The sequence below is a fragment of the Acomys minous genome (genome assembly GCF_964271855.1).
Source record: "Acomys minous genome assembly, chromosome: 8".
Classification (NCBI taxonomy): domain Eukaryota; kingdom Metazoa; phylum Chordata; class Mammalia; order Rodentia; family Muridae; genus Acomys; species Acomys minous.
The window spans coordinates 35,788,551-35,815,539 of NC_140489.1; the positions used below are offsets into that span (position 1 = coordinate 35,788,551).

Genomic DNA, 26,989 nt, shown 5'->3' on the forward strand with positions numbered 1-26,989 from the left:
TGAACCAGAGCTGAACGGTGCCGTGTGGCACAGACCAGTGTCCCCTAGACTGGGAGGCGGAAGGCTGAGGTTCTCATCCCACCTTTGCCTCTAACCAACATAACAAAAAGCACTTCCTCTTTGTCATCTGTTGGCTCTCTATCTGCTAAACAGGAGGTGGGGTGAGGGTTAAAAATCTATTAAATAGGCCCTAGCATCCTTTTAGATCTAGCAGCTTTGGGGAGCTGGAGGAAGCCTTGGCCTCTTAATGGAAAAATACAATTGCTTCCTTGGTTCCTCATTAAAAGGACTTCCATAGCCACTGTTGAGTGAGGTATCTTCTTTAGGGGATTACTGTCCGAATAGACGGACAATAGCCAAGACTATCAGTCCTACTCCTGAGTCTCTCTCTCTCTCTCTCTCTCTCTCTCTCTCTCTCTCTCTCTCTCTCTCTCTCTCTCTTTCTCTCTCTCTCTCTCATGAGAGTTGGAGGTGATCTCCCAAAGCAACGCCTTACAGAAGGTTCTTTCTTGAAGCAAAGCTGTTAAGCCAACCATTAAATCAAGACAAGTCATCTGTCTGTCTGTCTGTCTGTCTATACACACACACACACACACACACACACATATCCATCCATCCATCAATCTTCTATCTACCTACTTATCATCTATCTATCTATCTATCTATCTATCTATCTATCTATCTTTTGTCTTCTTAAAGTACGAGGAATCAAACCCATGGCCTTGAGCATACTAGGCTAGCGCTCTACTGCTCAGCTATATCGGCAGCCCAGGAATGCAAGTCTGGGGAGTGACTGGCGACCAAGCTTGTTACCCAGCACAGCACAGTGAGCTTAGCCTGGACTCTGAAGAGGTAGCTGGCAGTAAAAGAGTTGCACGGTGGGAGACATGTCTGCACTGGACTCACGATGATGGGCCCATGCTCTGCAGCAGCCATCTCCAAGAGCCTCCTTGAAAACACGTCACTAGCTTTCTGACTTCTGAGTGTTCTGAGAAGTCTGTGGACATGTCTGGAATTGATTAGGCAACAGAGAATAGAGAAATTAAGATAAGATTATCTTATGCTGCAGAAGAACTGGAAGGGACACTCTGTCCAGGCTAACTGGTGACGGTGGCAGGAGCCGGTGTGGTTCACAGGTGAATTTGGAGGCTGTAAATTTCCAACCACTCCAATCACAGACTCCTCCTGGGCTGCCTACTTGGGTGGTGTGGTATGACTTTATGAAATGAGTTGGCAGGCTACGTCAGCTCCACAAAGACATCTATGTTCTTACAAATTGGAGAATGGGTGACACAAGGAGCTTCAAGCACAGCCATGAGCACAGAAAACTTTACGTTTGACGATCCCTAAGGCAACTACACTGAGACCCAGTGGGTCCTGTCATTTTGGCACCTGTTTTTTGTTGTTGTTGTTGTTTTGTTTTGTTTTTTTTGGGGGGGGGTTGGTTTTTTGTTTGTTTGTTTGTTTGTTTTTGGTGGTGGTGGTGGTTGTTCCTGCTGCATTCAGGGGATAGTGACTGGCTGGGCAAGATGCCACCAACTGGCACAAGATGAAGAGAAACCAGATGAGGGGAAGAACAAGTTCATGCAGCCACTGACTTTTCTTCTGGCTGACTCACTAGTGTGTTCTTCCTGGTGACTAGAAAGGAAGTGGTGCGTGGATGGGAAGGGAGGAGCCACCTGGGGCTGGGAGGGAGAGGGAACCCATTCTACAAAGCGGCTTCCCTGCTCTGAAAAAAGACATGTAAGAGTCGTAATCCTCAATGCCTATGAATGTAATCTTAATTAGAGGTTAGAAAACAAGCAAGCAAACAAACAAACAAAAAAAACCTGAGAAGGGCAATGGAGACCATTACAGAAAGCCATAACTGGTCAAAATGCTGAGAACAATTGACCATGTAGTGCCCAGCTCTAGCTGATAAGGCCCCTATCCCTAGGGCTCAGGGAACGACCAATTAAGGAAGAGAAGGTGGAAAGACTACAGGATCTGGAGGACCAGGAAGTCGGTCAGGAGAGTACGCCTTATAGATATAATTGGGAAGCTACACTTAGGAAATCTCAACAGAATGGCTGCCTAAACAAGGCCTGAACAATTCCAATGACTAACAAACCTGAACACTAGTTAATATCCCAACATGGATGAGGCTCCACCCCCCCTTGATGAAGAGTGACAAGCAACCAAGGAATGCTGGGAGGGGGAGAATTAGTCACCCCCAGGGAGGAGCCCTCTAATTGGTTATCCAATATTAAATAGTGAGTCCTCAAAACATATACATACAAGTAACACTAAACAGACTCAGTAGGCTGTGTCTATGTATTTATTCACACACACACACACACAAACACACACACACACAATAATTAATGAAAAGGAGGCCATGAACTTGAGGGAGGGACAGGAGAGGAGTTGAGAGGGAAGAAAGAGAGGGGTAAGTGATGTATTAGTAGTGAGTTTTTTTAAAGAGAGGCGGTGTTGGAGTAGGCCTTAATTCAAACGTCTTTCAATAAAGGAGAAATCTGGATGGACACACAGACACAAATGGAGAAAGCCCACAGGACGAAACGAAACCCGATGACACCTGAGGCTATCAGGTGTTTGGATAAACAGTTGTTTTTCTCAACCTCGAGCAGGAAATTTCCCTACTGACCTCCTGACCTTAAGCCCTCCAAGCCAAGGTAATTTATTACAGCCTCAGAGAACCCACGTTACCCTCCCATGTGGTAGCCCAGGAGCAGCCATTACATCCTGGGGAGGCCATTTTTACCCAATTTGTCAAGTCACTTGACTTGCTTTTGAATTTATTTCAAAGAACACTGGCACAGTAGTAAAATGGAGAGAGTGAAGGGTCCAGGCAGAGGTGACATTCGGCCTATTGACTGAGATAGATGGCCACCACTTTGGGCCACCCTGGCTGAATATCAGATGTGAGTCTGGAGACACAGCTCTGAGCTGGAATCTGAGCAGGGGCCTTGGGCAAAAAGTTTGTTCAAAATTGTCCTGGGCCTCCCTTCTGTGTTCAACAAGTTAACGATGCCTGTGAGCACTCTTGTGATAAAACGACACCATTGGTATGCACATATGCATTATATAGTGCTGGGACGAGCACTGGCTTCTCATTGTTTCCTCAGGAAGCCACTTACAAATATGACCCACCCAGCAATGCACGCATGGATCACACAACATTTCTACCTCGAATCCCCGCCACACAAAGCTACAGGAGTGTATTATTGAGAATAGGTGAGAAAACCCGATTTCACCTTTCCACGAAAGTGCTGATTTTCTCTTCTGCCCATACAAAGTTTTGCTTCCTTGCTTTTTGTCTCACAGTGTGCTGTGCACAGAGTTCCACTTGCTCCAACTACTTCTCAAATCTAGGCTTGGTCCTTGGCTTTACTTCCCAATTTTCTTCCCAGTGGTGTATTTTCCACACTGGGTTTGGTAAATACAGGACATATATTTAAAAAGAACGTGTGGAGCCAGGAGGAGAAGACGGGGCTGGGGAGGTGTGGGTAGAGCGTTCTGGCTCCATTTGTTCTCTTACAGATCAGCCTGGGGACAGCAACCTCCACCCTTTATGTGACAAAACCTCAGGCCCTATGGCTGCCTGCCCTCAGCCCCTTTCCTTGCCAGATCTCGTTGTCCCCGCTGGCTGACAGCTTTATGGCTAGAGCAAGCAACACCACAGTGACTGGACTCCCCTAGCGTCCCCACAACACCAGAGCCAGGAGTCTAAAAAGCTGTGGCAACAAACGTGGTGACGGCGAATAGGTTGGTCCTCGGCTCTGTAAGGCCCAAGAGCCTATGGTAACGGCAGAAGAAATATTTTTAGTAGGAGGTAAGTTGCCTCCTGAGAGAAATTGAGTAACTAGTGTCCCCAGCATAATAATCTGCTGTGTGCCCTGGGTTTAAAACCCCATCTCTCCACATCTCAGTGTTGGGGGGAAAAAATGGTCAATACGGAGGCAGGTGTGTTTGCTAGCTGCGTTTTCCTTGTAGGCTTGTTACCAGGGTGGGAAAATGTCGCTCGGTGCTAGCTCTGAAATCTAGAGAAACCCATAATCTTGAGAATGTTTCTCGTAAACCCATCCACAGAGATTTATATAATGTGGGGATCCCTGTGCCGTTCGTCTACAGACTCAGGCTCCCAAGGACTCCAGGGACCTCTTGCACGTCCCCATCTCCCTTCCAGTACTCCCTTCATTTCTTTACTTTTCTCACTGTGATTAGTTTTTCTAGAAGTTCATACAATATATTTTGATATTCACTGCACCCCCAAACTCATCCCATATCTAGACCCCTTCCCTACCTACTCACCTACCTTTGTGTCTTTTTCATTGAATCCATCAAGTCCAACGTGTGCTGCTCAGATACCCTAGGATATGTGACCTCCCACTCCCATGCGGTCAATGCACTAGGGGCCACGGCCTTAAAGGAAATGGATTCTCTCTCTCTCTCTGTTCCTGCCTCCCTCCCTCCCTCCCCCTCCCCTCTCTCCCAGCAGTTATTGTCTCAGCCAATAGCTTCTCAGCTAGGGGTGAGAGCTTATAGCCCACCTCCTGTCTCCATGCTGGGGTTCTGTCTGGGTCGAATTTGCACAGGTCTTGTGCATCTGTCCTGACCATGGTGAGTTCATATGTGCGCTTAGCCTGCTGCGTCTGGGAAGCACTGTTTCCTTGTAGTCATGCACCGCCTCTGCCTTTTACAATCCTTCTGATCCCCCCTTCCACAACGATCCATGAGGCTCCAGGGAGGAGGGGTTATAGATGTCCCATTTAGGGCTGAGTATTTCTTTCTCTGACCTTGACCAGCTGTGTTCTCTGGTCATCACTGTCTACTGCATAAAGAAACTTCTCTGATGAAAGTCTATGTAAATTATTAGGAGCTGGCTCAATATTATGTCCATTAGTAGTAGATCCTCCCCTATGACCTGTTTAGCCCCAGGTCCTTGGCCCAGATAGTGCCAGGTACGGGTTTCATCTTGTGGAGCAGGCTTTTAGCCAAACCAGAATATGGTTGGTTACTCCCATGGCACTCTTGCCACTGCTGAACCAGTGAGCGTATCTTGCTAGACTGGTCATTATTACAGCTTTCACGGTTCACATCTGGTTGAGACTGGTAATTACTCTTCTGGTGGTGTACCTAACATCTTCTAGAACTATAAAAGCTAGCCAGCAGGTAGGGATTTTGCAGGTGAGTACTAGCTTGGTCTCTCCGTGTTCTGTGACTCAGGCATCGCTGTATTCAGTAACAAGGTCCAATGACAAGCTCTGGAAGGATGGCAACCAAGCACGATGACAAAGAGCCTATATATAATGTTTGGGGGGGTATATAGGACCCACTGGCCAGCAGCTTCAGAAGAGGTGACTTCATTCCTGGCACTAGGCTTTTTTATCTGTTAGCCTGTGGCATCTAGCAGGGTAATTGTTGCCCCATTATAAGGTAACTACTACACTTTAAGTTTTATATGTGTGGATGTCTGTATTTTACAACGCATCTACAAGTAGTAGGTTTCCAAATGGCTTTTTCTTAAGGTCTTTGGTTTTATTTACTCCTTCTGACATTCCTGCCTCTACTTTCCCTCCTATCCCCTACACCAAAATAACCCTTTCTGTTCCATTACTCCTCTTTAGCCCTTTAGAGCACTATGTTCTATCTCCTTTCTGTGAACTACCCTCTTCATGTCTCTATGCTAACTTCCTGTCCTCTATAGGTATTCCAAAAGAAATACACATATTAGAAGCTAGCATTCACAATAAGAGAAAACACGCAACATTTGTCTTTCTGGGTCTGGGTTACCTCACTCAGAACGACAGTTTCCAGCTCCATCTATTTACCTATGAATTTCATAATTTTGCTTTTCTTAATAGCTAAATAATATTCCACTGTGTAAAGGTACCATATTTTCATTGTCTATTTACTACTGGATAGGTAATCTATTGTTCCCATTTCCTAGCTATTAGGAATAGAGCAACAATGATCATGGATGAGCAGGTATTTCTGTAGTAGAACACAGGGTCCTTTAGGCAGATAGCCTAGAGCAGTATAGACAGATCACGTGGTAGATATATTTCTAGCTTTTTTTTGTGGAACCTTCAATACTGATTTCCATAGTGGCTGCATGCACCAGTTTGCACTCTTGTCAGCAGTGAACAAGCATTTCCTTTTCCTTACATCCATGCCAACATGTGTGGTCATGTTTTTTTTTTAATCTTTATTTTGATATGGAAATCTCACTAAATTGCTCAGGCTTCTTGACGTGAAGCTGAGACTCCTTTCTGCCTCAGCCTCCTGAAGTACTGAGATGACAAACCTTCCGTTCTTTTCTTTTCCTTTTTAAAGATGTGTGTGTGTGTGTGTGTGTGTACACACCATATGTGTGCATGTACCCATGGAGGCCAGAAAAGGGTATTGGATCACTTGGACCTGGGATTGCAAGCAGTTGTAAGCCCCTTGCACGGCTATAGGAAGCTGAACTTGAGTTCTCTGGAAAAGCAGGAAGTGCTGTGCCCTCTGCAGCTCCCAGATGTGTCCTTCTAAAGAAGCACGCAGCTGTTAATCCCAGGACAGCCAGGTGGTACTCCAGGACAAGCCAAAGGGCAGAGCGTCAGATGACCCAAGTTCTAGAGCTGGGAAAACTGCATGTCTAGACAACCAATTGTTCGCAGACAGCCTGTCAAACCATGACATCCTAGCTACTTCTCTGGATGACTCGAGATTTCTTGCTGGAGTGGAGGAACCTGGGCAGGGGGATAGAGAAGGGGGCAAGATAAAGTGCTGCACAGTGAGGTCAGAGGAGTCCAGCTGTGCATCAGTGCGCATGCCCCTCTCAGGAGAACAATCAGCACAGTACTGGGGAGTCTGGAGTGAGCACAAAGGGCTAGACTCACTTGCTGAGCTCCGAGTTGCTCTTGGCATCGCCTCCAAGGCATGTTCTGGTATCTTGTCCGTTTGTCAGATAAAGAATCAGAGCTACAAGGAAGCTGAGTCACTTGCCCAAGGCCACAAAGTGAAGTGTTAGAGATTGGGCCATCTGTTGGTCCAGGACTGGAGTCTAGGCCTTCCTGTCAGTCACTGTAAATATATACCTACCCTCCTCTGTCCTCTGTCCCCAGCAGCTGGCAATCTCTTTTCCTGTGCTTTAAATTTTGTCATTTCAAAATGGTTATATGGGCTGGACACATCATAGCCCTAGGATTCAGAATTTAGGGATAGGAGGACTGTGGGCTTCAGGCCAGCCTAGGATACAGAGTAAATTCAAAGGCAGCCCAGGCTACATAGAGAAATCCTCTCCTATAAAACTAACTAAGTAAGTAACTAACTAACTAACAACAGAAAGAGAGAAAAAGGGGAGGGGAAGAAAAGGGAATAATATAGTATCAAATGTTTTAGATTCATTTTTAGCCAACACAATCCCCTTGTGATCCAAGCTGCCACAGGCATCAACAGCTCACTCCCCCTTGCCTCCGAATAGTGGATGCACCACTGTTAATCCTTTATCTGCCAAGGCACACATGAGCTATCTAGTTACCCTCTACTAAAATTAAGTTACAGAATGGTTTTGCCACCATACGGTTTGTGAGTTGTGAGTTATTGTGGATAAAGCTGACAGGGACAGTTTTTTCCACCCTTGCCTTCTCTTGTACAAACAGCTAAGAGTTCAGTTCCTAGGTCGCAAGGGAGGAGATCCTGTCAGGCTCTTGCTACTGAGTGTAAAGTGAGTTTTGGTTTCTCGTAGCTAGCTCCTGAGCGATCAGGTGCCCCCACCTCCTTCGTTTCTATTAATAGCGTACTGAGATGAGAATGTATGACCTTTAGAAAGTCTACCAATTACAACAAACTCCTGCCTACTGGTAAGGCTTGTATAGAACGTGTTTCGAGACTTTCTTTCTAATGAAATTATGACCTCAGATGTGGTCATCAAATAGATTCTTTTTTTTTTTTTTTTAACTAGGTAAATAATTTTATTAACCTTTTCCAACCTTTATTCCCAGGCTTCTTCGGCTTAGTTTGCCGCAAAGAATGAACTGTGTATAAGCAAAAACTGAAAAGAGCTGCAGTGTCCGGGGGCGGGGGGCAGGGGGGCGAGGGCGAGGCTTGGGCTTTAAAATATTAGAGATCTAGATTTTATCAGATCATAAACAAAAGAATTCTGAAAAAGCAGTCATGATTTGAAATAGCAGCTCCTGTAACTTCTCCAAGTGTCACCTTCTTCAGAAGCTGCCTCAGTCCAGTTTGCCTCGTTCTTGGAAGCCTCACCAAAGTTCTCCACTAGATCTGGAACCTCATCATCACCATCTTCCTCTCCAGCAGCAAGTGGTGCTTTTCCATGCACAGTATGTTTGGGCGGAGCTTCAGCCAGTCCTCCTTACACTAGTCAGACTGTTTGCACCCAGCTGGTTTAGGGTGCCGGGGGAGCATTTCTGTCAGCTGCTTTGTCTCAGGGTGGCCCACAATGGTGGAGGTGTTTGCCACCAGAGATGCCTGAACTTTAGGGTTGTTAAAATGGATCAGTGCTTCTTGGTTTGCAAACATGTTCACCTCTTCAATACCAGACATACTGTTTACCCCTAACTTCTTTAAGGAGAACTGCTGTTTTTGTTTGGTTGGTTTGGTTTGGGTTTGCTTTTTAATCATCTGCTGTGGCTGTTCTGTGAAGCACTGCCTTCTTTCTGTGATCAGTTCCTTTCCCACCAATGTGCACTCGTGCCTGCAGTTTGGCGAGTTTCTCCTCGTTCATGATTGTTTCTTCCATCTTGTCGGAGTGTGGAAATGGGGCCGTGCGGGGGACTAGGGTTCGCGCTCAGGAGCTCTTGGGCAGGACCAGCTGAGATAAGGCGCACGCACAGGCGGGGGCACAAGATGGCAGCTGAGGAGGTGCATTGTTTTAGTCACTAAAAATGTACTTTTCATAGTCATATGGGTAAGTCAGGAAACACCCATCTTTGCAGCTGTCTATGATACACGACTCTTCTGCAACTCTAAGCATTTTCATTCCTCACCTAGCGCCTGCCATGGCGGTCATTAACCTAGCAGGTATTGTTGGCTCTGCTTCCTGAAGCTGAGGCTCCGCAAGTTAAGTGACTTTCTTTCCTTTTGCTTAATTGTTGCCAATGGGGGTGGAGAGGAAACCTCAAGGTTCTTATTTATTCTGTGAAAATTTCATGCATGTATACAACGTACCCTGGTCACACCCACCCGTCAGTCCTACTTGTCCCCTCCAACTTCAAGTCCAGTTAGTGCTGCCTGTGTGCTCCTGTGTGTCAGTCATGGCTGCCTGTGTGCTCCTGTGTGTCAGTCATGGCTGCCTGTGTGCTCCTGTGTGTCAGTCATGGCTGCCTGTGTGCTCCTGTGTGTCAGTCGTGAACTGGGGCCATTGACAGCCTTCCAGCGGCCACACTCCTGAAGGGAAGTGACTCGTTCTCTCCCAGAAGCCTTCACTGCGAACATACAGCTCCTCCTAGGCGCTCTAAGCCCTGCACTCAATTAGGAGGGAGATAGTCGGGGCCACTTACTCCCAAGTCACACCCACAGAAGCTGAACCTGGTGTTGCCATTCTCCAAAGGCTTCTTCCAAGATTAAAGAGTGGGAACTGACTGGGAGCAGGAGGATGTCCAGATGGGAGCCAGCACCCTCCAAGGAGCTGCGTCTTTGTTCTCAGAAATATGTTCCCTTCCTAACAACCAGACCAGACCGAGGAGTCTCCCGCTATGCTGCTGCCACGCCCACCTTCAGGATGCCCTTGGCAGGTTTATCTCGCGGGGGAGGGAAACTGTTGTTGCTTCACCACAAATTTTGGACCTCCTACTTTTGCAAAGGACCACAGGCTCCTCCCACTAGATTCAATACAAACACTGTCACGTGTTTCTTGTGTTTTCATTGTTTCTCGAATGCTCTCATTGGAGAGATCCTTTGCCATTACCAATCTGCCATTTTCCTATCCCGGAAGCCTCCAGTTGGATGACCCAGCGCTGGGACGCTTCATCATACCTGTTCCTATCTCACGAGCACTGTGGGTCCCAGGCAGATGCTCTCGGTAAAGCTAGTCAATAAGGACTCGCTCTTCGTGGCATGTGCTGACGACGTACAGGAAAGGCACTCAAAAGATACTGCTTTCTTCAAGGTTTTATTCATAGTCACTCTGCTGGCAAGCCATCCCTTCTTTCACACTGCAGGGATCCAACCAACTGTCAATCAAATATATTTGGGGAGAAAAGAGAAAGGAAAAAAAACCTGCATCTGTATTAAACAGACTTGTCATTCCTAAGACAGTATTTATCACAGCCGTGAGAATAGCAATTGCATTTTTAGGTCATGAAAGTAATCTAGAGATGATTTAACGTACATAGGAGGATGTGTGGAGGCCACACACAAATATGACACCATGCTGTATAAGGGACTAAAGGATCTGCAGAGTTTTGCCATCTGGCAGGGCTCCTGGAACCAACCTCCCATGAAGTTTGAAGGACGATGGGGTGGCTGTTAAGTGGCAGATGAAGGACTGAGGGTGGAAAGCCAGTTTAGCATCCTCTAAGTTGAAGGCTTATATTAACAGTCATTTACGGCATATTGGATCCCAGTGAAGAGAGCTGTAGCACCACGTCCTGAGGTCAGTTCAGCCTATGGCACCGGGCTCTTGCCGTTTCCAATTAGGAAGTCCCCAGAGTCTGTTACAGCAGCTCTTTCTCAAAGTCTCCCAACTACAGTCCCCAAAACTCACTCTTGATCTTGATGTGATATAGAAGACACTGGGGGAGGAGGCGCAGGGAGAATAGAGGCTGATGGGACGGTGTGTGCTGAGTCTCTATGATTAGCCACTCTTCTGGCTGGAATTGGGTCTTGGGGAGTGTCAGTTTGGCTATTTGCTATGTGATAACGGGTACAATCACCGGACACACTCGGGATAAGCCCACCTGGTATGATCTTTCCCTTGTCAGCTCTGTCTGAAAACAGAACCTTGATCTGGCCCTGAGCCAGGGGCGGGAAGCAATCAGAAGCCAGCATTTCTCCTGTTCTTTTTGGATATTACGGTAGCTCGGATGAGAACGGCTCATAGCACCTGAGGTCAGAAGACCCACCCACCATTAGTCTGGCCACGCCCTTCCTGTGGAAGCCTACAGAAAGGACACGGAAGAAAGAAGCTTCTGCTGTCTTCAGATCACGATGTAAAGCTCTCAGCTACTGCTCCGGCACCATGCCTGCCTATGTGCAGCCATGCTTGCAGGCACGATGAAAAAGGACTAATCCTCTGAAACGGTGAGTAAGGCCCCAACTAATGCTTTCTTTTTAAGAGTTTTCTTGGTCATGGTGTCTCTTCATAACCATAGAACAGTAACTAAGACAGACTAAAACCAAACCTAACCAAAACAACACCAACAACAACAACAACCCAGATGGTTATGTTCTGGAAACGTTTCCTGCCATTCTTCTGTGACCCCAATGGCATCCCTTCTGCCCCTATTGTCCCTCCCACTAGCCGTCCATCGTGTTATCAGAGGCTTGAGGTGAGTTAACAGGCACAACTACAACAGGAAGAGCCGCACACAGCCTCAGCAAGGTATCAGAGCAGATTGTTAAAATAAACAAAACACTGACTGGTAGGATGCCACCTAGATGAATACTGCCACACCAAGGCAACTGGAACCCTGTAGAGAATTATAATATTTAATGGCACCAAAACTATTCTTAATGGAAAATACCGGTGGAAAAATGAAGAATGCAAAAATTTGTACACTGAATACTTTTTTAAAAAGTTGCCCCCCTTAGGCTAGAAATTACCCCGCCACACACACACACACACACACAGAATTATCTTCAACAGTTGCCTCAGATGAGCGTGGGGAAGCTTGGAAGCAGGTACTGGGTAAATTCAAATGGACAAAAACCAGCCAAGCTGTTTCGCATAAGTAATGGCAGGAACTGGGGGAGGCTAAGACATGGAAATGAGGGAAGAAGAGGAATAAACATGGAAGGTAGAAGGGACTTGTCAAAAAGTAAGGGTTTAATGATTAATTCCTCATAGTGTGATGGCTGATAAGTCATAATAAAAAGACTTTCTGAGAGACAGAAACTCCTTATGCATCCCATAACCCAGTAAAAATTGAACTCCACAGACTAGTGTAATGGTATGAAAGTCAGTGGTCTGTAGTGTGACAGCAGTGAGGACTGGACTGCCATTGGTGACACGACACGTAGGGGACCGAGCAGCAATGCACGGGGCTGAAAGAGGCAGAGGAGACCAACTTCATTCCTTAATAAACTGGAGAGAGGTGACCATGAAGTACAGTGGCAGATGACTATTTCTTTATTTGTTGTCATAACCTTTTATACTCTCAACAACTTTAATTACCACACTGTTTTATTTTCTAATTAGAAGCCATTAAGACAAGACACAAAGACAAAACAAACACTTGGCTTATATTCTGTTAAAGACAGAAGAGTTCCCACACAGACAGTGTGTCGTCGGGGTTGAGAGGACTGGTGGCATTCTGCCCTTCAAACACCTGAGAGGAGAGAGCCAAAGGGCAGGACACCACTACTCTCTCACTCCCAGGATACCCAGCCAAGCCAGAGCTGTTCCCATCCTCAGCCTGGGAGGCAGCTCTGGGGTCTAGGTGCCTGCACAGCACGTAGAAGACGGGCAGCATCTGTCTCTGGGGCTTCTCCCATGAGCACCTGCTCCGTCTCATCCCATCATCCCAGCAGCTTTCTTGTTCAGCTCTATGGGACCTACGGGGACCCAAAGGATCACAGTATGTGTCTTCTCTTCTCATCAAGTCCTCGCTGTCAGACAGCTGAGGGACAGCTCTGATTTGTGAGAGCACCCGCCCTGCCTGTAGTTCGTTCCCTGCTGGTTCAGTTCAAAGAAAGAAGCTGGGGGGTGGGGTGGGGTGGGGGGAACCTGAGGCAGGAGGTGGAATGCGGAGGACAGACACATTCAGACTCCTCTAACTGAGCCTCCTTCACGTAAACGGTTTCAGCCTGGAGCCCATGACTGCCAAGAATTCAGCAGTTTCTTTTCTTTTCTTTTTTTTAATTTTATTTTTGGCTGATGAGTGTGTGTGAGTGCGTGTGAGTGTGTGTGTGTGTGTGTGTGTGTGTGTGTGTGTGTGTGTGTGTGTGTGTGGTGTGTGGTGTGTACATGTTATGGAGTCTAGAGGTTGACTTTGGTGTCCCCCTCTGTCTCTCTCCACCATATACACTGCAGCAAGGTCTCTTGGTTGAACAGACAGCTCATGCATGATTCAGCTAGTCTAGGTAGGAGTGTGCCTCTGGAGATACACTTGTCTTCACCTCCCAAGCGCTGGGCTTACGGGTGGACCACCACTCCTGCCAAGAATTTATGTGGGTGCTGGGGATCTGACCTCTGGTATCGAAGCATGTATAACAAGTCTTTTGCCCACTGAACCATTTCTCCAGTGCCTGCCAAGCATTTCTACGTGTTTCCTGAATGGATCCTTTAATCCTGAGAAGCTGAAAGCGGGTACAGGTTCTTGACCCTTTTGGGGCTAGGAAAGAGGGTCCTGATGGAATTCAGCTGACTCTCAGGGAGCATCGGATCAACCTTTCCTTCACTCAGCCTCCCCACATGTACACCAAAGCTGTGGGATACATCTTGCTCACCTCTCCTACCCTGTAGCTGCCTAGGGGGATGCAATTTCCATGGCCCTTCCTTTGCCCTGAGCGTCTTCCCATATTCTTCCCATGTTCCTAGAGCCTCCTTTGCCACCACCTCCTCATCTCCTCCCATATACTTACCTCTGCTGTCATTAATATAGCCACCTCTGCACACGACTGTCACTTTAATCCTCTTCTGTATGCCTGGCACTGTGTTCTCATGTGGTACAAATCTTATCTCCATGCACTAATCAACAAAATGGCTCAAGATCCTTACACTAAACAAGGCTCTTCCTCCATTATGCCGCCCTGTCCATCGCTGAGGCCTGCTGTACAGCTCAGGCTTACTGTGTTTTGCCTCTTCCCTCCGCCTCTCTGAGCATGGGTGGGCACACAGCCCTCCCTAAAGGTATCAGAGAAGAGTCCACTCAATTTTCTAATAGTTGTGTGTCCCTACAATTCGGAGATGATAGGTCCCCTAGAGAAAAGTGCTCAGTTTTGACTTGGCATGACCAAAACTTTCAGATCTCCCCAAGGCTACTCAGCGTTATGCCAAGGGTGACTTATTTGTAAGATGCTATAATTTGGCCATGATCTATTCCCCAAAACTCTTTGCCCTTGCCAACCTATGTCTCAAAAGCTTTTTGTTTCTTTCCCTGACTCCATGGTGTAATTTCCAGTGCTAAATGACTGTGTGGTTAGAGTCAAAGGTCAGAACTTTTGACTAGTCAGGGCAGATAGAGCCTCAGTGGGTGCTATTCCGGGTCGTCAGTCAATGCAGGAGCCATAGAGAAGTTTATATTGGCTTAACCCCTCCTCAACCCACCGTCCTCTCAGGAGACCCATATCCACCCCTAACCTCCGCGGAGACAAGGAAGTCCCTTGGCCTCTTCTCTGAGTTGCCAGTGTTGCCCAGAGATCTCAGCCAAGCTCTGTGAATGAGTGGTTGTCAGCACACATGAGTAACCTGGAATAAAAGGGAGTTTGTCTCCCGCTTCCCTGCCCGGAGCTGGCAGTTCCCAGAGACAAAGGATGAGACAGGAAGATGGCTAAAAGCCCTTCAAAATCCAGGTGGTTCGGCGCTCCTGAAAGGGAGAGAGGCTGCCGCTGTTTATATATAGGAAACTGAGCTTCCGAATGATAGGACGTGCCTGAAGTTGCCAAGCAGGCTTTCGGCAGAGCCTGGCCTCAAAGGCTGGCCCCGACATGGCATTCTGAGAGCAGAGAGGTTCAAGTTTGGGTGGTGAAGAGCCATGGCAGGTGTCCAGGAAAGATCAGATGAATAAATAGGCTTCCTTCTGGTAGCCTGGCTGCTCTGTTGGAGCCAGCATCAGGAAAGATTTCCTAAACAAGGATCCTGAACACTTATCCCAGCCCTTCTCAAATGGGAGAGCAGTAATTATCGGGACCAATGTCACAAGCCCCGCCCATACTCAAGCCCCGCCCACACTCAAGCCCCGACCACACTCAAGCCCCGCCCATACTCTTCCTTGTCTCACTCCCAGACCCAAATTTATGCTACTATATGGCACTCTTCCCTACTCTGTGGAGATACTGTGCTGCCAGGATTGAGCTCTGTATGTGGACTGGATCCTACCAGGAGCGTAAGGAGAAAATATGGGGCCTGGGATAATTTGTTTGATATCTTTGATGTTACTATCAGACAAGGACAGACAAGACATAGCTGATTGCCAGAGTGATACTGAAATATATGTTTATATGTTGCATTACCTTGGGGGTAAATATAAGGAAAGTGAGAGACCTCATAATTTCTCTACACATAGTTTTTCTCTTTAAGAAGTTATGAATCATATAGTTAGAAAAACCAATAAGAGAGGTTTTTAATAAAAAGATGGGCTTCTTTGTTTCTCCTCTATCTGAAATTCTTAACCAACCTCTTTTTTCAAGGGTGACCATTAACTGATTCACTACGATTTCACATAATCTCAAATATGAAGACTGTTATCTTCTCTTAAAGATTGAAATAAGGGACGTCATCTTAAATGCTGTTCTGCATTGTGCCTTTTTGCATAATAAATCTTTGGAGACTTGGCTCTTTAAGGACACTCAGAGCATGCTGATCAGAAGAGAAGGATCTAGGAAGTTTATCTTTAAGAGACTGGGTAGGAGCCGGGCGTGGTGGCTCACGCCTTTAATCCCAGCACTTGGGAGGCAGAGGCAGGCAGACTGCTGTGAGTTCAAGGCCATCCTGGTCTACAAAGTGTGTCCAGGACAGCCAAGGTTACACAGAGAGACCCTGTCTCAAAAAACAAAAAAACAAAAACAAAAGAAGCAAACAAACAAAAAAAGAGACTGGGTAGGACTTTAAAGATCCCAGAATCCAACTTGGTTTTTGTTTTGTTTTGATTTGTTTTTTTTTTTTTTTTAACAAACTAGAAACCCATAACTCAAGAGGTAAAATTCCTTGGCTCAAGGCACACAGCAAACAGGAGACAGAACAGGTAGTCTGGGTCTCTTTGCACCACTCCAGACTTTTGCTGTGTTCCTAAAGATGGGCGTGTGAAGACATCAGTGCCGGCTCCGCCTCCAGAGTACACACCTGTACCTTCCTTCGCCAGCAGGTGACTCCTTCTGTGTCAGAAGTGAACAAGATACTCCTAGCACTTCCTCTTGAACTTTTCAAAACTCGTGGCTGGAGCCACACACTCCGGGAGCAGGCAGGAAGCCAAGAGGAGGAGGCAGGGTGGCCTTCTCTATGCTCCTACACAGGTGCACACTCCAGCTTACTCTCTGACCACACAAACCCAGGTCACCTTTCCACTGACATGGGAGGGGGGGGTTAGGCTTAATGGTTTCAATGTCAAATGTCCCCAAAGGCTCAGTTGTTTGAGTAGTCTGGCTTTCTTTAGTGGTTCCGTTTGGGGAGGTGGCTGGCAGACATAGGGCAGCAGGAACAGGGTTTATGGGATGTAGCCCTACTTTCTGCCTGAGCGCTCTTCCTGACGGCAGGTCATGTAACCAGTCGTGGCCAGCTCTCACTGCCTCAGCCACAAGTCACTCCCATAACCATCCCTTCCCAGCCATGAAAGACTGTGAGCCCTAATCAATCCTTCCTTTCTTAGTTCCGTCTCTGCCTTAGATGTCACAGTATAAAAAGTCGCTAACACACCAGCTCTGCTTGGCCATGGAAGCTGGGACACCCCTACCCCGCCCAGATCTCTCAGGACCATCATGAAATGGGAATCCTCCAAGGCACAAGCGCAGTAAATGGATGCTTAAGTTCCAGAAGAAAGGAGGAAAGGATGGGCAAGGGAGCCGCCCTAGAAATGCCAAAGCTTATCTTCCTAATGGCGATAAGATGTAGTCTGTGTTGTCACAAAATAAAACAGATGAGCTTGATAGACTTTCAAGAAGACCCGTATCAGTACCCAGGCTGTGCGGCACTAATGGCTAAATTGGCGGCCCTTTGGGATGCCAGACCTTGCAGATAAATTCCAACTTGCCACGTACTACTGTGTGGCCAAGGGAAAATGACTCAACTGTTCCAAATTCAAGTTGTCTGTCTTATAAAGTTGTGCCAACCAAAATGGAATACACACGTGAGTTCACTTTATAGTTCCTGCTGCAAATCCCCAAGCTCAGGGTCCATCACATAACTGGTACCCAGTAAATGCTTAGTGAAGGACTGGATTATTTGGTTCATTAACACAAGACAGATATAGACACAAACATTTCAGTCTCCCCCAAACACGTTTATGGACCATGCACTATGCACCGGGCATTGGGCTTATGTGACTCTTTTTTGCCTCTACTGCTAGTTACTATTATTACTATGGTTGTTGTTTTCCTGGTGGTGGTTGTCACAAGGTTCGTTTAAGATAAACCCTATCAGTGGAAATGATTGAGCCAAATGACAAATTTGTAATGCTGACCAGAAAATTCATGCACTTAAGGTCTAGGGCCATACACCAATCTACAATCATAAATTTTTGCCTTACACAATTCTTGAGCCAGCTAGTTAATACCAAGGCATACCTGTCCTTTGCACATGGAAGTACTACAGATGGGGAACAGTACCCTCTGCAAGTCCTGCCTGCCTGCTTGCTATCTGTCTTCCTGTGTTGGGGGGCAAAACCTAGATTTTCTTGTGTGCTAGACAAGAAAAGCCACTCCTGAACACCTAACTCCTGGGTGACATTTTAAAAGTCCCTCTGGGGACTGGAGAGATGGTGCAGCAGTGAAGAGCACTTGTTGCTCTTGCCAAGGACCTGGGTTTGATTCCCAGCACCTCCATGGTGGCTCACAACCATCAGTAACTCCAGTAACCCCCAGCGGATCCAATGTGCTCCCCGGAACTCTGCAGGAACACCAGGAACGCAGGTACTGCACATATATACGTGCAGGCAAAACACTCATGCACATAAAATAAGATAAACCTAAAATATTTTAGAAGTCCCTTTGGCAGAAAGATGGAAGAATAGAGAGATCACCTGGACCCATTCTAACCAGAGATTCTCTGGCTTAATTCCACTCTCTGTGGCACTTAACCTTAATTATTATTTTTAAATGAGAAGTATTGGCTTGGGGTCCTACTGGACACATTGCTAGTTCAATGCTGATAGAGTATACAATAGATAGTGCCCTCAGAGGTCAGAGATGTCACACAGAGTGGGTGCTGGGAACTGAACTCAGAGCCTCTTTAAGAATAGGACATGCTCTTGACAGCTGAGCCAGCTTTCCATCCTTATCTTTGGTCTTTTTATGTCTGATGCTATTGTCTGGGTTAGGGCACATGTTACTGTGCTGTGATTGAGACTAAGGCACAGTTATTATCTGGGCAGAAATATAAGACTGTTTCAAAGGTACATCTGACTCCAAGGGGAATCAGGACGTCTTAGGTTGGTTGACTGGTTGGTTGAGACATTCAGTTTCCATCCTCACTGTTTGCAACAGGCACAGCCTGGCGGTGACTGAGTACAGTGGAAGGAGAGATCTTCCCATCTGGGATGGCTGCTCAACCTTTAACATTCAGGATGGCAGCTTTTGGCTTTTCTGCATGTTGGTATTTCTTCCTGTCTGCGCCAGACCTTTGCATCTTTACAGACGTTCTTGAGTATTTGGGATGTAGGGAATCTGATTTTTAAGATCCCTTCCAGAGCTAGGCGTGGTGGCGTATGCCTGTAATCCCAGCACTCGGTGGCAGAGGCAGTCAGATCTCTGTGAGTTTGAGGCCAGTCTGGTCTTTTAAAAAAAAAAAAAAAAAAAAAAAAAAGATCCCTTGCAGAGTTTCTGGCTAGAGGTTGCCTGATGCATGCTCCTTGGAGGCAGAGTAAGGGGCTTCAGAGTCCACTTGAGAGATTCTGCTCAAAGCCGAAAGCTATACTGTTCTTCCCAGTGTCTTCCCTGAATGCATTTAATCTTCCCCCTTTCCTCGGGAGATGGTTTCAGAAGTGGCATGTATAAGATCTTCATGATGTGCTGTCTAATGTGGCACCTACATAACAGCCCTGGATGACAGCCCCTTGTGTCTCTCTTCCTTTCCCTCTCCTTTCCCCAATTCTTGCCCCAAATCTCATCTTCTGGCCACCAGGTAATCGCTTGTTCCCAGTCTCCGCCTTTCCATTTGTTGTGTTTGCAATTCCTCCACCTCTACGCTAGGCTGTCTGGTTCCTCCACGCTTTTTGCTGAATATTCTTTCTTTTTAGACTTCATCTCAAAAGTCTATACCCACCTCAGTATTTCTGGGGTGTATCCACTCAGTCATCTTCTCCAGACCCACTGATGGTTGATATAAAAAATGAATCGCTTAGGAAGCTGCCTCCGGCCCTTGCTCAGAAGCGTCAAGCACTTGGCTGTATATTCTTCTGTTGCCATTTTCAGAGTCTTAGCAATCTTAAGACCGAGCTTGCACTTTATAGGTGAAGTCTGATGACACCGTACAACACGCGCGTAAGACAAGTGCCTTACTGTTCTCTGAAGCCCCGTTCACGTTTGAATTCACACTACTCCACAAGCATAGACTTCCGGCAGATCCATGACACCGAGTTCAACGAGAGCAGGTAGAGGTGTCGTGTCTGTAACTAAGTGGGCACCTGGGCAGACCTGAGAGGCCACACCCCCTTTCAAGCAGAAATGTCTTCAGGTTTGGGGGTGGTTCTAAGTAGCACAAATATCCTTTAGAACTCGATCATATTCCTTCTTCCTTCTGTTAGCTCTCTGGCCTAAGCCAACCACTTATGCTAGAAATGGCAGAAAGGAAAGGACAGGGTATCCCACTTATCAGAAAACCCTGTAGAAAGTGTGCATATGGCATCTGCATATAAAGTATGCATATAAAGAAGCTAAATAAAAACAGTTCATTTGTGCAGCATTTCCACTGTTCCAGCAGGAATAAATTATATATGCATGTAGGAACTACAAAATATGAATTGTGTAATTTTTGATTCCACATGCAAGTTAAGTAGTCATATTCTCATTTAAAACTGTCATAGGACAAAACAGGGATGAATAGGAACGTTCCTTCCAATTCACATTTTTTTATTTTCTTTTTACTTGCAATGACATTGAGTAGCAAATTTAAAAAAAAAAAAGAAAAAAGAAAAAAGAAATAGAAACAAAATCACTATGTCAAGAGAGAGGAACCTTAAAAGGAAAGGAAGTTTTATCTTTTGCCTTGTTTGGTTGGGTTCTTTTTGAGACAGTCCAGCTTGAATTCACTTATGTAGACCAGACTGGTTAGCACTGAACTCACCAGGATGACTGGTCTTAAACACACCATGGAGACCAGAAAGGCTAGCCTCGCATTCATGGCCCTCTTGCCTTAACCTTTCAAGTACTTGGTTGCAGTCATGTCCTGGGTGAGACTTTTTTTTTTAAACATATTCTTATAATAGTTCTGTTTTTTTATTAAAGATTTTATGTATTTTATGTATATTAGTGCTCTACTTGCACACGAGAAGAGGGCATCAGATCCCAGTGTAGATGCTCATGAGCCATCATGTGGATGCTGGGAATTGAACTCAGGACCTCTGAAAGAGCAGTCAGTGCTCTTAACCGCTGAGCCATCTCACCAGTCCCTGGGGTGAGACTTTTACACTTTGGGATCTTTTGGTGATGTGATTTCCCTGACTTATGAACGGGGTCCACGTTTTCATGTTGTGCTAGGCTCTTGTCCTAGTTCAGTTCCCATTGCAGTGATTGAGAGCCATGACCGGAAGCAGCGGGGGAGGAGAGAGTTCATTTGGGCTTACTCAGCCCAATCACAGTCCACCTTAGAAGGAAGCCAGAGCAGGAGATAGAGCAGGAGCCTGGCGGCAGGGGCCCAGTCAAGGGCCACAGAGGGGCGCTGCTTACTGGCTTGCTCTTTGCTCAACCTGCTTTCTTACAGAACCCAGGACCGCTGTGGGCAAGGCCCTCCACATCAATCATTTCAACAAAACACCCCACAGATTGGCCGATAAGCCAATCTGATGGGGGGAGGACGGAGTTTGCTCAGTCGAAGTTCCCTCTTTCCAAGAGATGCTGGCTTGTGTCAACTTGACAAAAAACAAAACAAAACAAAACAACAACAACAACAACAAAACTAGGACAGCTCTGAAAATTACGTGCCCAGCCCTCACCTCAGGAGTTCAAGACATGTCTACGAACACCAATAAAGCCAGTTTCAGGGGACACTATCCCAGGACTTCTCTTGGCAGGAACTTGTTACTGGGCCTTGTCATACTTTTATGCTGGGGGCTTCCATTGAGAGTGATTAGACAGTCTATCCTCTGGTAAGACAAAACAAATCTCCCAAATGTAGCTCTAAATAGATAGGAAAATGGCAACAGAACAAAATGACAAGTGTTTAACGCAGGCCACGAGAAGTATCAGGGCACAAATTCCTAGCCTTCGGATCCAACGGCACCTATACCCACGGTTGCCATTAAATCTTGGGCGTCCCCAGATGCAGCCCCTAGAGCCTCAAGAGGAACCACTCTACCCTTCAAGAGGTTCCAAGGCTCCAGGAGAATCACGTGTCTTATTCAGGGCCAACAAGGCTCAATCAGCAGCCACATGCAGATTTGCTCTGTGGCCTCAACAGGGCCTCGATCCCTCAGTCTTCGACTGTCCTGTCTAGTGAACTTCTGAAGGAAGAAGACACTAACTCCTTGAATCTTCTAGAGAGCAAGCCATGCAAAATTTCATCTATTAGCCCCGCACAGCTAGCCAACATCCTCCCACCAAAACAAAAACAAAAACCTGAGTCAGACCGTGGGGCCATTTGCAGACTGCACACTGTCCTTGGGCTTCCAGGGCCATTCAGATGGGTGGGTGCTAGCCTAAGGCCTCTCCTGCACCTGAGCGAGCCCCTTGCTACTCTCTGAGGATTTTATAGACAGAGCACGAAGGTTCATGAGCTTAGGTTTTTCTCCAGAAGTCTCACCACAGCCTCGTGTTTGGAGAACAGCATCCCTTAGCAACACAGCCGAATTCTCTAGGCATTTCTGGGTATTCAAAGTACCTTTCCGGTGCCAAGCCTCTATCTCTACATGTGGCTGTATGTGGAAGGACAGCACCTTAGGAACCATGTCATCAGGCTGCCCAGGTGCCAAACAAACAAACAAACAAAAAAACAAAAAAACCGCATGGAAGGGTCAGCTGCTTTTCTGCCAAGATGAGCCTGCTCGTGCCCATCTCCTTTCGGTTAGCATGCTTGAAGGGGAAACGCTTTCTTACAGGCCAGGATGTACTGCGCTAGCCCTAACTAAAACAACATGAGTTTTTATTCTTTTCTTTCTACCTAAACATAACTAAAAATACACACTGAATTTCTTTTCTTTTTCTTCCTTCTTTTTTTTCTTGTTTTTTGTTTGTTTGTTTGTTTCTTTGCTTATTTTGAGACAGGGTTTCTCTGTGTAACCTTGGCTGTCCTGCACTCAGCTTTGTAGACCAGGCTGACCTTGAGCTCACGGTAATCCACCTGTCTCTGCCTCCCTGAATGCTGGGAATTCAGGCATTCGACACCAAGCTGAACTATGAAATATTTTAATGAAGTGTATAAATGCTTTTGACGCATGGCTGAATATATAGGAAGACAAGAACCCTTATTTTGTAAACACACACACACATACCCCAGTTGTTTTGTTTTGGATTTTTGTTGTTGTTGTTGTTGTTGTTGTTGTGGCTTTTTGAGACAGAGTTTCTCGATGTGGGCCTTGGCTATCCTGGAACTCACTCTGTAGACCAGGCTAGCCTTGAACTCAGAGACCTGCCTGCCTCTGCCTCCTGAGTGCTGGGGTTAAAGCTGTGCACTGCCATGGCTAAACATGGGTTTCTGTGGGTGGTAGAGTTAGAGAGGCCATTCTGCGTTTCTCTAAATGTTTTGCTGTTTTTAGAAGAAAACATTGATATAGGTATCTACTCCTTTGATAACCCCAGGAACTTCTGAGAGACTGGGAACTGATTTCATGCACCAACCCCAAGGAGAGCAATGCCAAGCTTCTTGTCAAAGTGGTTTCTGTGTGGAGCCTTCCTGCCAGGTGCTGAATTTTCCACACAGGGTGTGGACTTTGACAAAGTTGGCCAGCATCATCCATCAGTCGCATTGTTATATGAGATCTGAAGACCTCAGGTGGTCCTCTCAGAGCCTTGAATCAAGGCACTATATGCTCCCCTCCCCCTCCCCCCCCCCCATTACCAGGGCTGAGAGCTCAAGAGGGTTTTGGAATGTGAGGTTTGAGAGCCCACTTGGGTCTGGGTACCAGGTAGCAAAAGAGGTCCAGACGATGCTGGTTTTCTGCATTGAGCTGTTAATAGACTTTTGTCTTTGGAGATGGATGGTTCTGGAGCCTTCGATGCTCCTCTGCAAGGTGGATGGCCATATTTCTTTCAGATTGCTTTTTTTTTAATAGTATAAGATGGACGTGGTGCTATGTGCCTTTTAATCCCAGCACTCTGAGGGTAGAGGCAGGAGGATCTCTAAGTTCGAGGTGAGCCTGGTCTACATAGTTCCAGGCCAGTCAGCGCTACATAGTGAACTCTGTCTCAAAAAAAAAAAAGTAGAAGTGTAATATAAGGCACCTAGTAGTACACACGCTAAATTATTAACATTAATAAGTGATGGGCCCCAGAAAAGGCGGCAGAAGGGAAAGTCCATCTGTCACCAGTGAAGTTTTCCGAGGTGTCTGTCTGATGGGGACAGAAGTGGAGAAGCCGAGCAGACCTGAGCCCTTATCTAACTGGGCTGGCCTGACTACAGAAGTGTAGCCACTTGTGCGGTGGCGGGCAGGCGGTGCTGGCTACTTCCTGGCCGGTAGCCAGAAGCGTGGGGGTGAATATAGTCCTAGAACACCCGTGAATAACACTGGGGGCAGGCTCCATTACCACTCCAAAATCATGCATTAGCTACCCAGAGTGCCTTTGCCTCCACCCACAGCTGCTCTGCCCTTTAACTATTCATCGGGGCACCAGCCAGAATGCCTTAGACTTACAGGAAGTCAGAGGAATCAAGTGTCCTTTTATGGATTCCCATATTCCCTCTTTCGGTGCCATTCTTTTCTCTGGTGCCGTTACTTGTAGTACTAGGACCAATGTCATCTCTAACCGCACTACTAGTCCTCTTGGTGCTAATTTGTAAGCTGCTTCACAACGTGTAAAGTGTCTCCTCAGGCTGGGTGTCAGCCTAGTAAAGATGACCCCCGGTAGGGCCATGATGGCACGGTGGAAGAGCACTTGCTTAAAGATGACCTCAAATGGTGCCGCACCGCCTTTAATCCCAGCACTACGGGAGGCAGAGGCAAGGGGATCGCTGTGAGTTCAAGGCCAGCCTGGTCTACAGATCAGAGTCCAGGACAACAGCCAGGGCTAACACAGAGAAACTCTGTCTCCAAAAAAAAAAAAAAAAAAAAAAAGACCTCAAACATGTGAAGGCAGATGGAGGCTGGTGCTCAAAGCTCAAAGAGAACACAGCAGATCTACACTTCTGAATGGACCGGTAGTTGAAGTATTTCAACCTCTAGATGCATCTACCCCCCCCCCCCATTACCCCTCCCCAACAGGAAGTCCAGGCAACTTCCAAGGTTAGAAACCAAGAAATAGCCTTTTATTCTACCAGAGAAGCTGTCTACACCCAGATCCCAGCAGGCTGGGTGGGGGAAGAAGAGGCAGTGATTTAGTCACTGTAAGACTGTTGCTCACGCCACCGCTTGCTACATTTCACAGCAAGTCCTTTGAAAGACCCAGAGTGTTAAATTTTTTAGTATATATTATATATCTAATATATATATTTCTAACACACACACATATTTGTACACACACACACACACACACACACACACACACACACACACACACACACACTTTAACCTCATCCCTAAAGTGCACCTTCAGCCCAAAAGAAGAGCCTGGGGCAGCAAGGCTAAAGAGCAACCCTGAACCCAGAGGCTTTGAGGCTGCTGGAGCAACCAGCAAGATCCAGGAATAAGAAAGTGGCATTTTGGAATTTGTTTTGCTTAGGATGCTGAGGACATCCTAGAAAAATCCACTTTGCTACCGGGGCAGGTGTACTTGAGGGAAGGTCTTTTTCTACCGGGATGCTCACTTAAGGGAAGATATGGCCAACTTTGGAGCCAGGGCAGACAGTGCGTGGGGGCTGTCCTTAGAACCCGTGGCTTTTGGGGCACACCTGGGCGCTACCTATTCATTTTGAACCCAACTTCACCGGTGAGCCATAGCAGTCGCTGCAATACCCGCTGGGTCGCCCTCTGTCTAAATAGCCATTTAAAGGCATGATTTACCATGTATGCAACGGAAGATGACTATGGCCTTTGGAAGGCATCGTCTTGAAAGTCATACTTTTTCTCAAGCGCCTCCCTCACAGATCTCCTCCCTAGAGCACCACTCTCACCGGAGGGAGTCTGCACCGCGTTGTGCCTCACTGGCGCTCTGGGACCTAGAGAGACTAGGTCGGGGAAGCAGGAGACCCGTGGCTAGGCTGGCTGGGCCACTGGAGGCCAGGGGAAGGAGGGGATGGGGGCGCGGCGGGGTGCGGCTTACCTGCCAGGCTGTTGTAGCAGTCGATCTCGATGGCTTCAACTGTCTTGTTCTGCTCCTCCGAGAGGCGGCTGGCTTTGGGAACCCCGGCCGGAGAAGCTGGCCGCGCGTCCCGCTCCCGCTCTCCTGGGGGCGGCAGCAGCCCCTTCAGCTCCAGCAACGCCCGGTGGTATTTGCCAATGGCTTCGCGGAATTTCTTGTCCTTGTAGCACTGCGCCCCTTGGCTCTTGAACTCGTTCGCGCGCCGGATGAGCTCCGCGGGCTCTGCCGCCGCCCCAGTCTGGCACCGCTCCGGGGCTCCTCCGCCGCCCGGGACGCACGGTGGCGGCGCGGGCCTCGGCCCCTCGCCCAGCGCGGGCGGGCTAGGGTTCCCCGAGGCTCGGGCCACCAAGCCCTTCCTCTCCATCCGGCCGCCGCCCGCGCCTCGAGCGCGCCGCGATCCCGGCTTTAAAAGCGCCCAGCGCTGGCTTCGCGCCCCGCAGACTCCGCTGCGGCCGTGACCCTGGGCGCCGCGCGCTTGCCCCGCACTCCCATCCTCTTCGCCAGCCGCCCGAGGCTGCTCCCTCCTCCTGCGATCGCTCCCCTCCCAGCTCCCTCCCCCGCTCCCTCGGCGCCCGCCCTCGTCCCCGCCCTTCTCTGCTCTAGCAACCTGCCGCCGCGGGCTACCGGACCCTGTGCGTGCCTGGCCTTGGTGCAGGGGACAACGGGCCCGATTGGGGTAGTGATGATCGTCGCTGACCCGGAAGAAGCTGGGTTTGCTCAAAGGAGGGGAGGATTAACGACAAAGAGGGCCCCCTGGTTCCCATTCATCCAGCCTTCTGAGGCGCCTTGTGGCCGAAAGAGGCAGTGGGGGAGGGGTGCATGTGTATGGCGAGGACGACGGGGCGGTGGGGCGGGGGTCACCCCCATAGCTTTCTTTAGAACTAAAGAGAAAGGTGCGTCAGGGAGCAAGGAAAATACAAAGGAGCCATTGCTTGTTTTGTTTGCAGTAAGACATTACTATTTTAGGTGGCAGGGCCTCCTCCCTTTTGTGGATCCAGGTTGTCGCTGAAGTGTGTCTCCTGAGAGAGCCCAGGACACTGAGTGCACGTCTGCGTGCCGGGCGTTGTATTCCAGGAGCCTGTGAGTGCTTACGCTATGTGCGTGCGCAGCTATGCAGAATGAATCACAGAATCGGAGATGGAAACACCTGTTACTGTTGGTCATCAGGCTCGGCCGGCACAGGGTTCCAGTTTCCATTACTAGACGGTTCCGCGCCCTTCCTGGGGGAGGCTCCTCTCCTTCATTCTTTCGCTCTGTCCTGAGTGTCAGCTGTGTGCTGGAGATTGGCTGAGGCCCACAGGCAGATGAAAATAGGCAAGTTCCTCCACACTCCCTGCAG

The 26,989-nt window shown here is 47.7% G+C and overlaps 1 protein-coding gene and 1 pseudogene across 2 annotated transcripts in view; both read right to left on the reverse strand.

Annotated features, from left to right (window-relative positions):
• TTC9 (tetratricopeptide repeat domain 9) overlaps positions 1–26,198 on the reverse strand; it is a 38,148-nt gene extending 11,950 nt beyond the window's left edge. Inside the window, exon 1 of the mRNA XM_084793534.1 lies at positions 25,612–26,198. Within this exon, the coding sequence (XP_084649660.1) occupies positions 25,612–26,014 (403 nt within the window). The 5' untranslated portion in view covers positions 26,015–26,198. The remainder of the gene's footprint in view (positions 1–25,611) is intronic.
• LOC311604046 (transcription factor BTF3 homolog 4-like) lies at positions 7,976–10,159 on the reverse strand (annotated as a pseudogene). Its single transcript, XR_014783654.1, has 2 exons — positions 9,988–10,159; positions 7,976–8,866 (listed from the first exon to the last, which is right to left on the reverse strand). The product of XR_014783654.1 is annotated as a transcription factor BTF3 homolog 4-like (transcript).
• Positions 26,199–26,989: the final 791 nt, after the last annotated feature.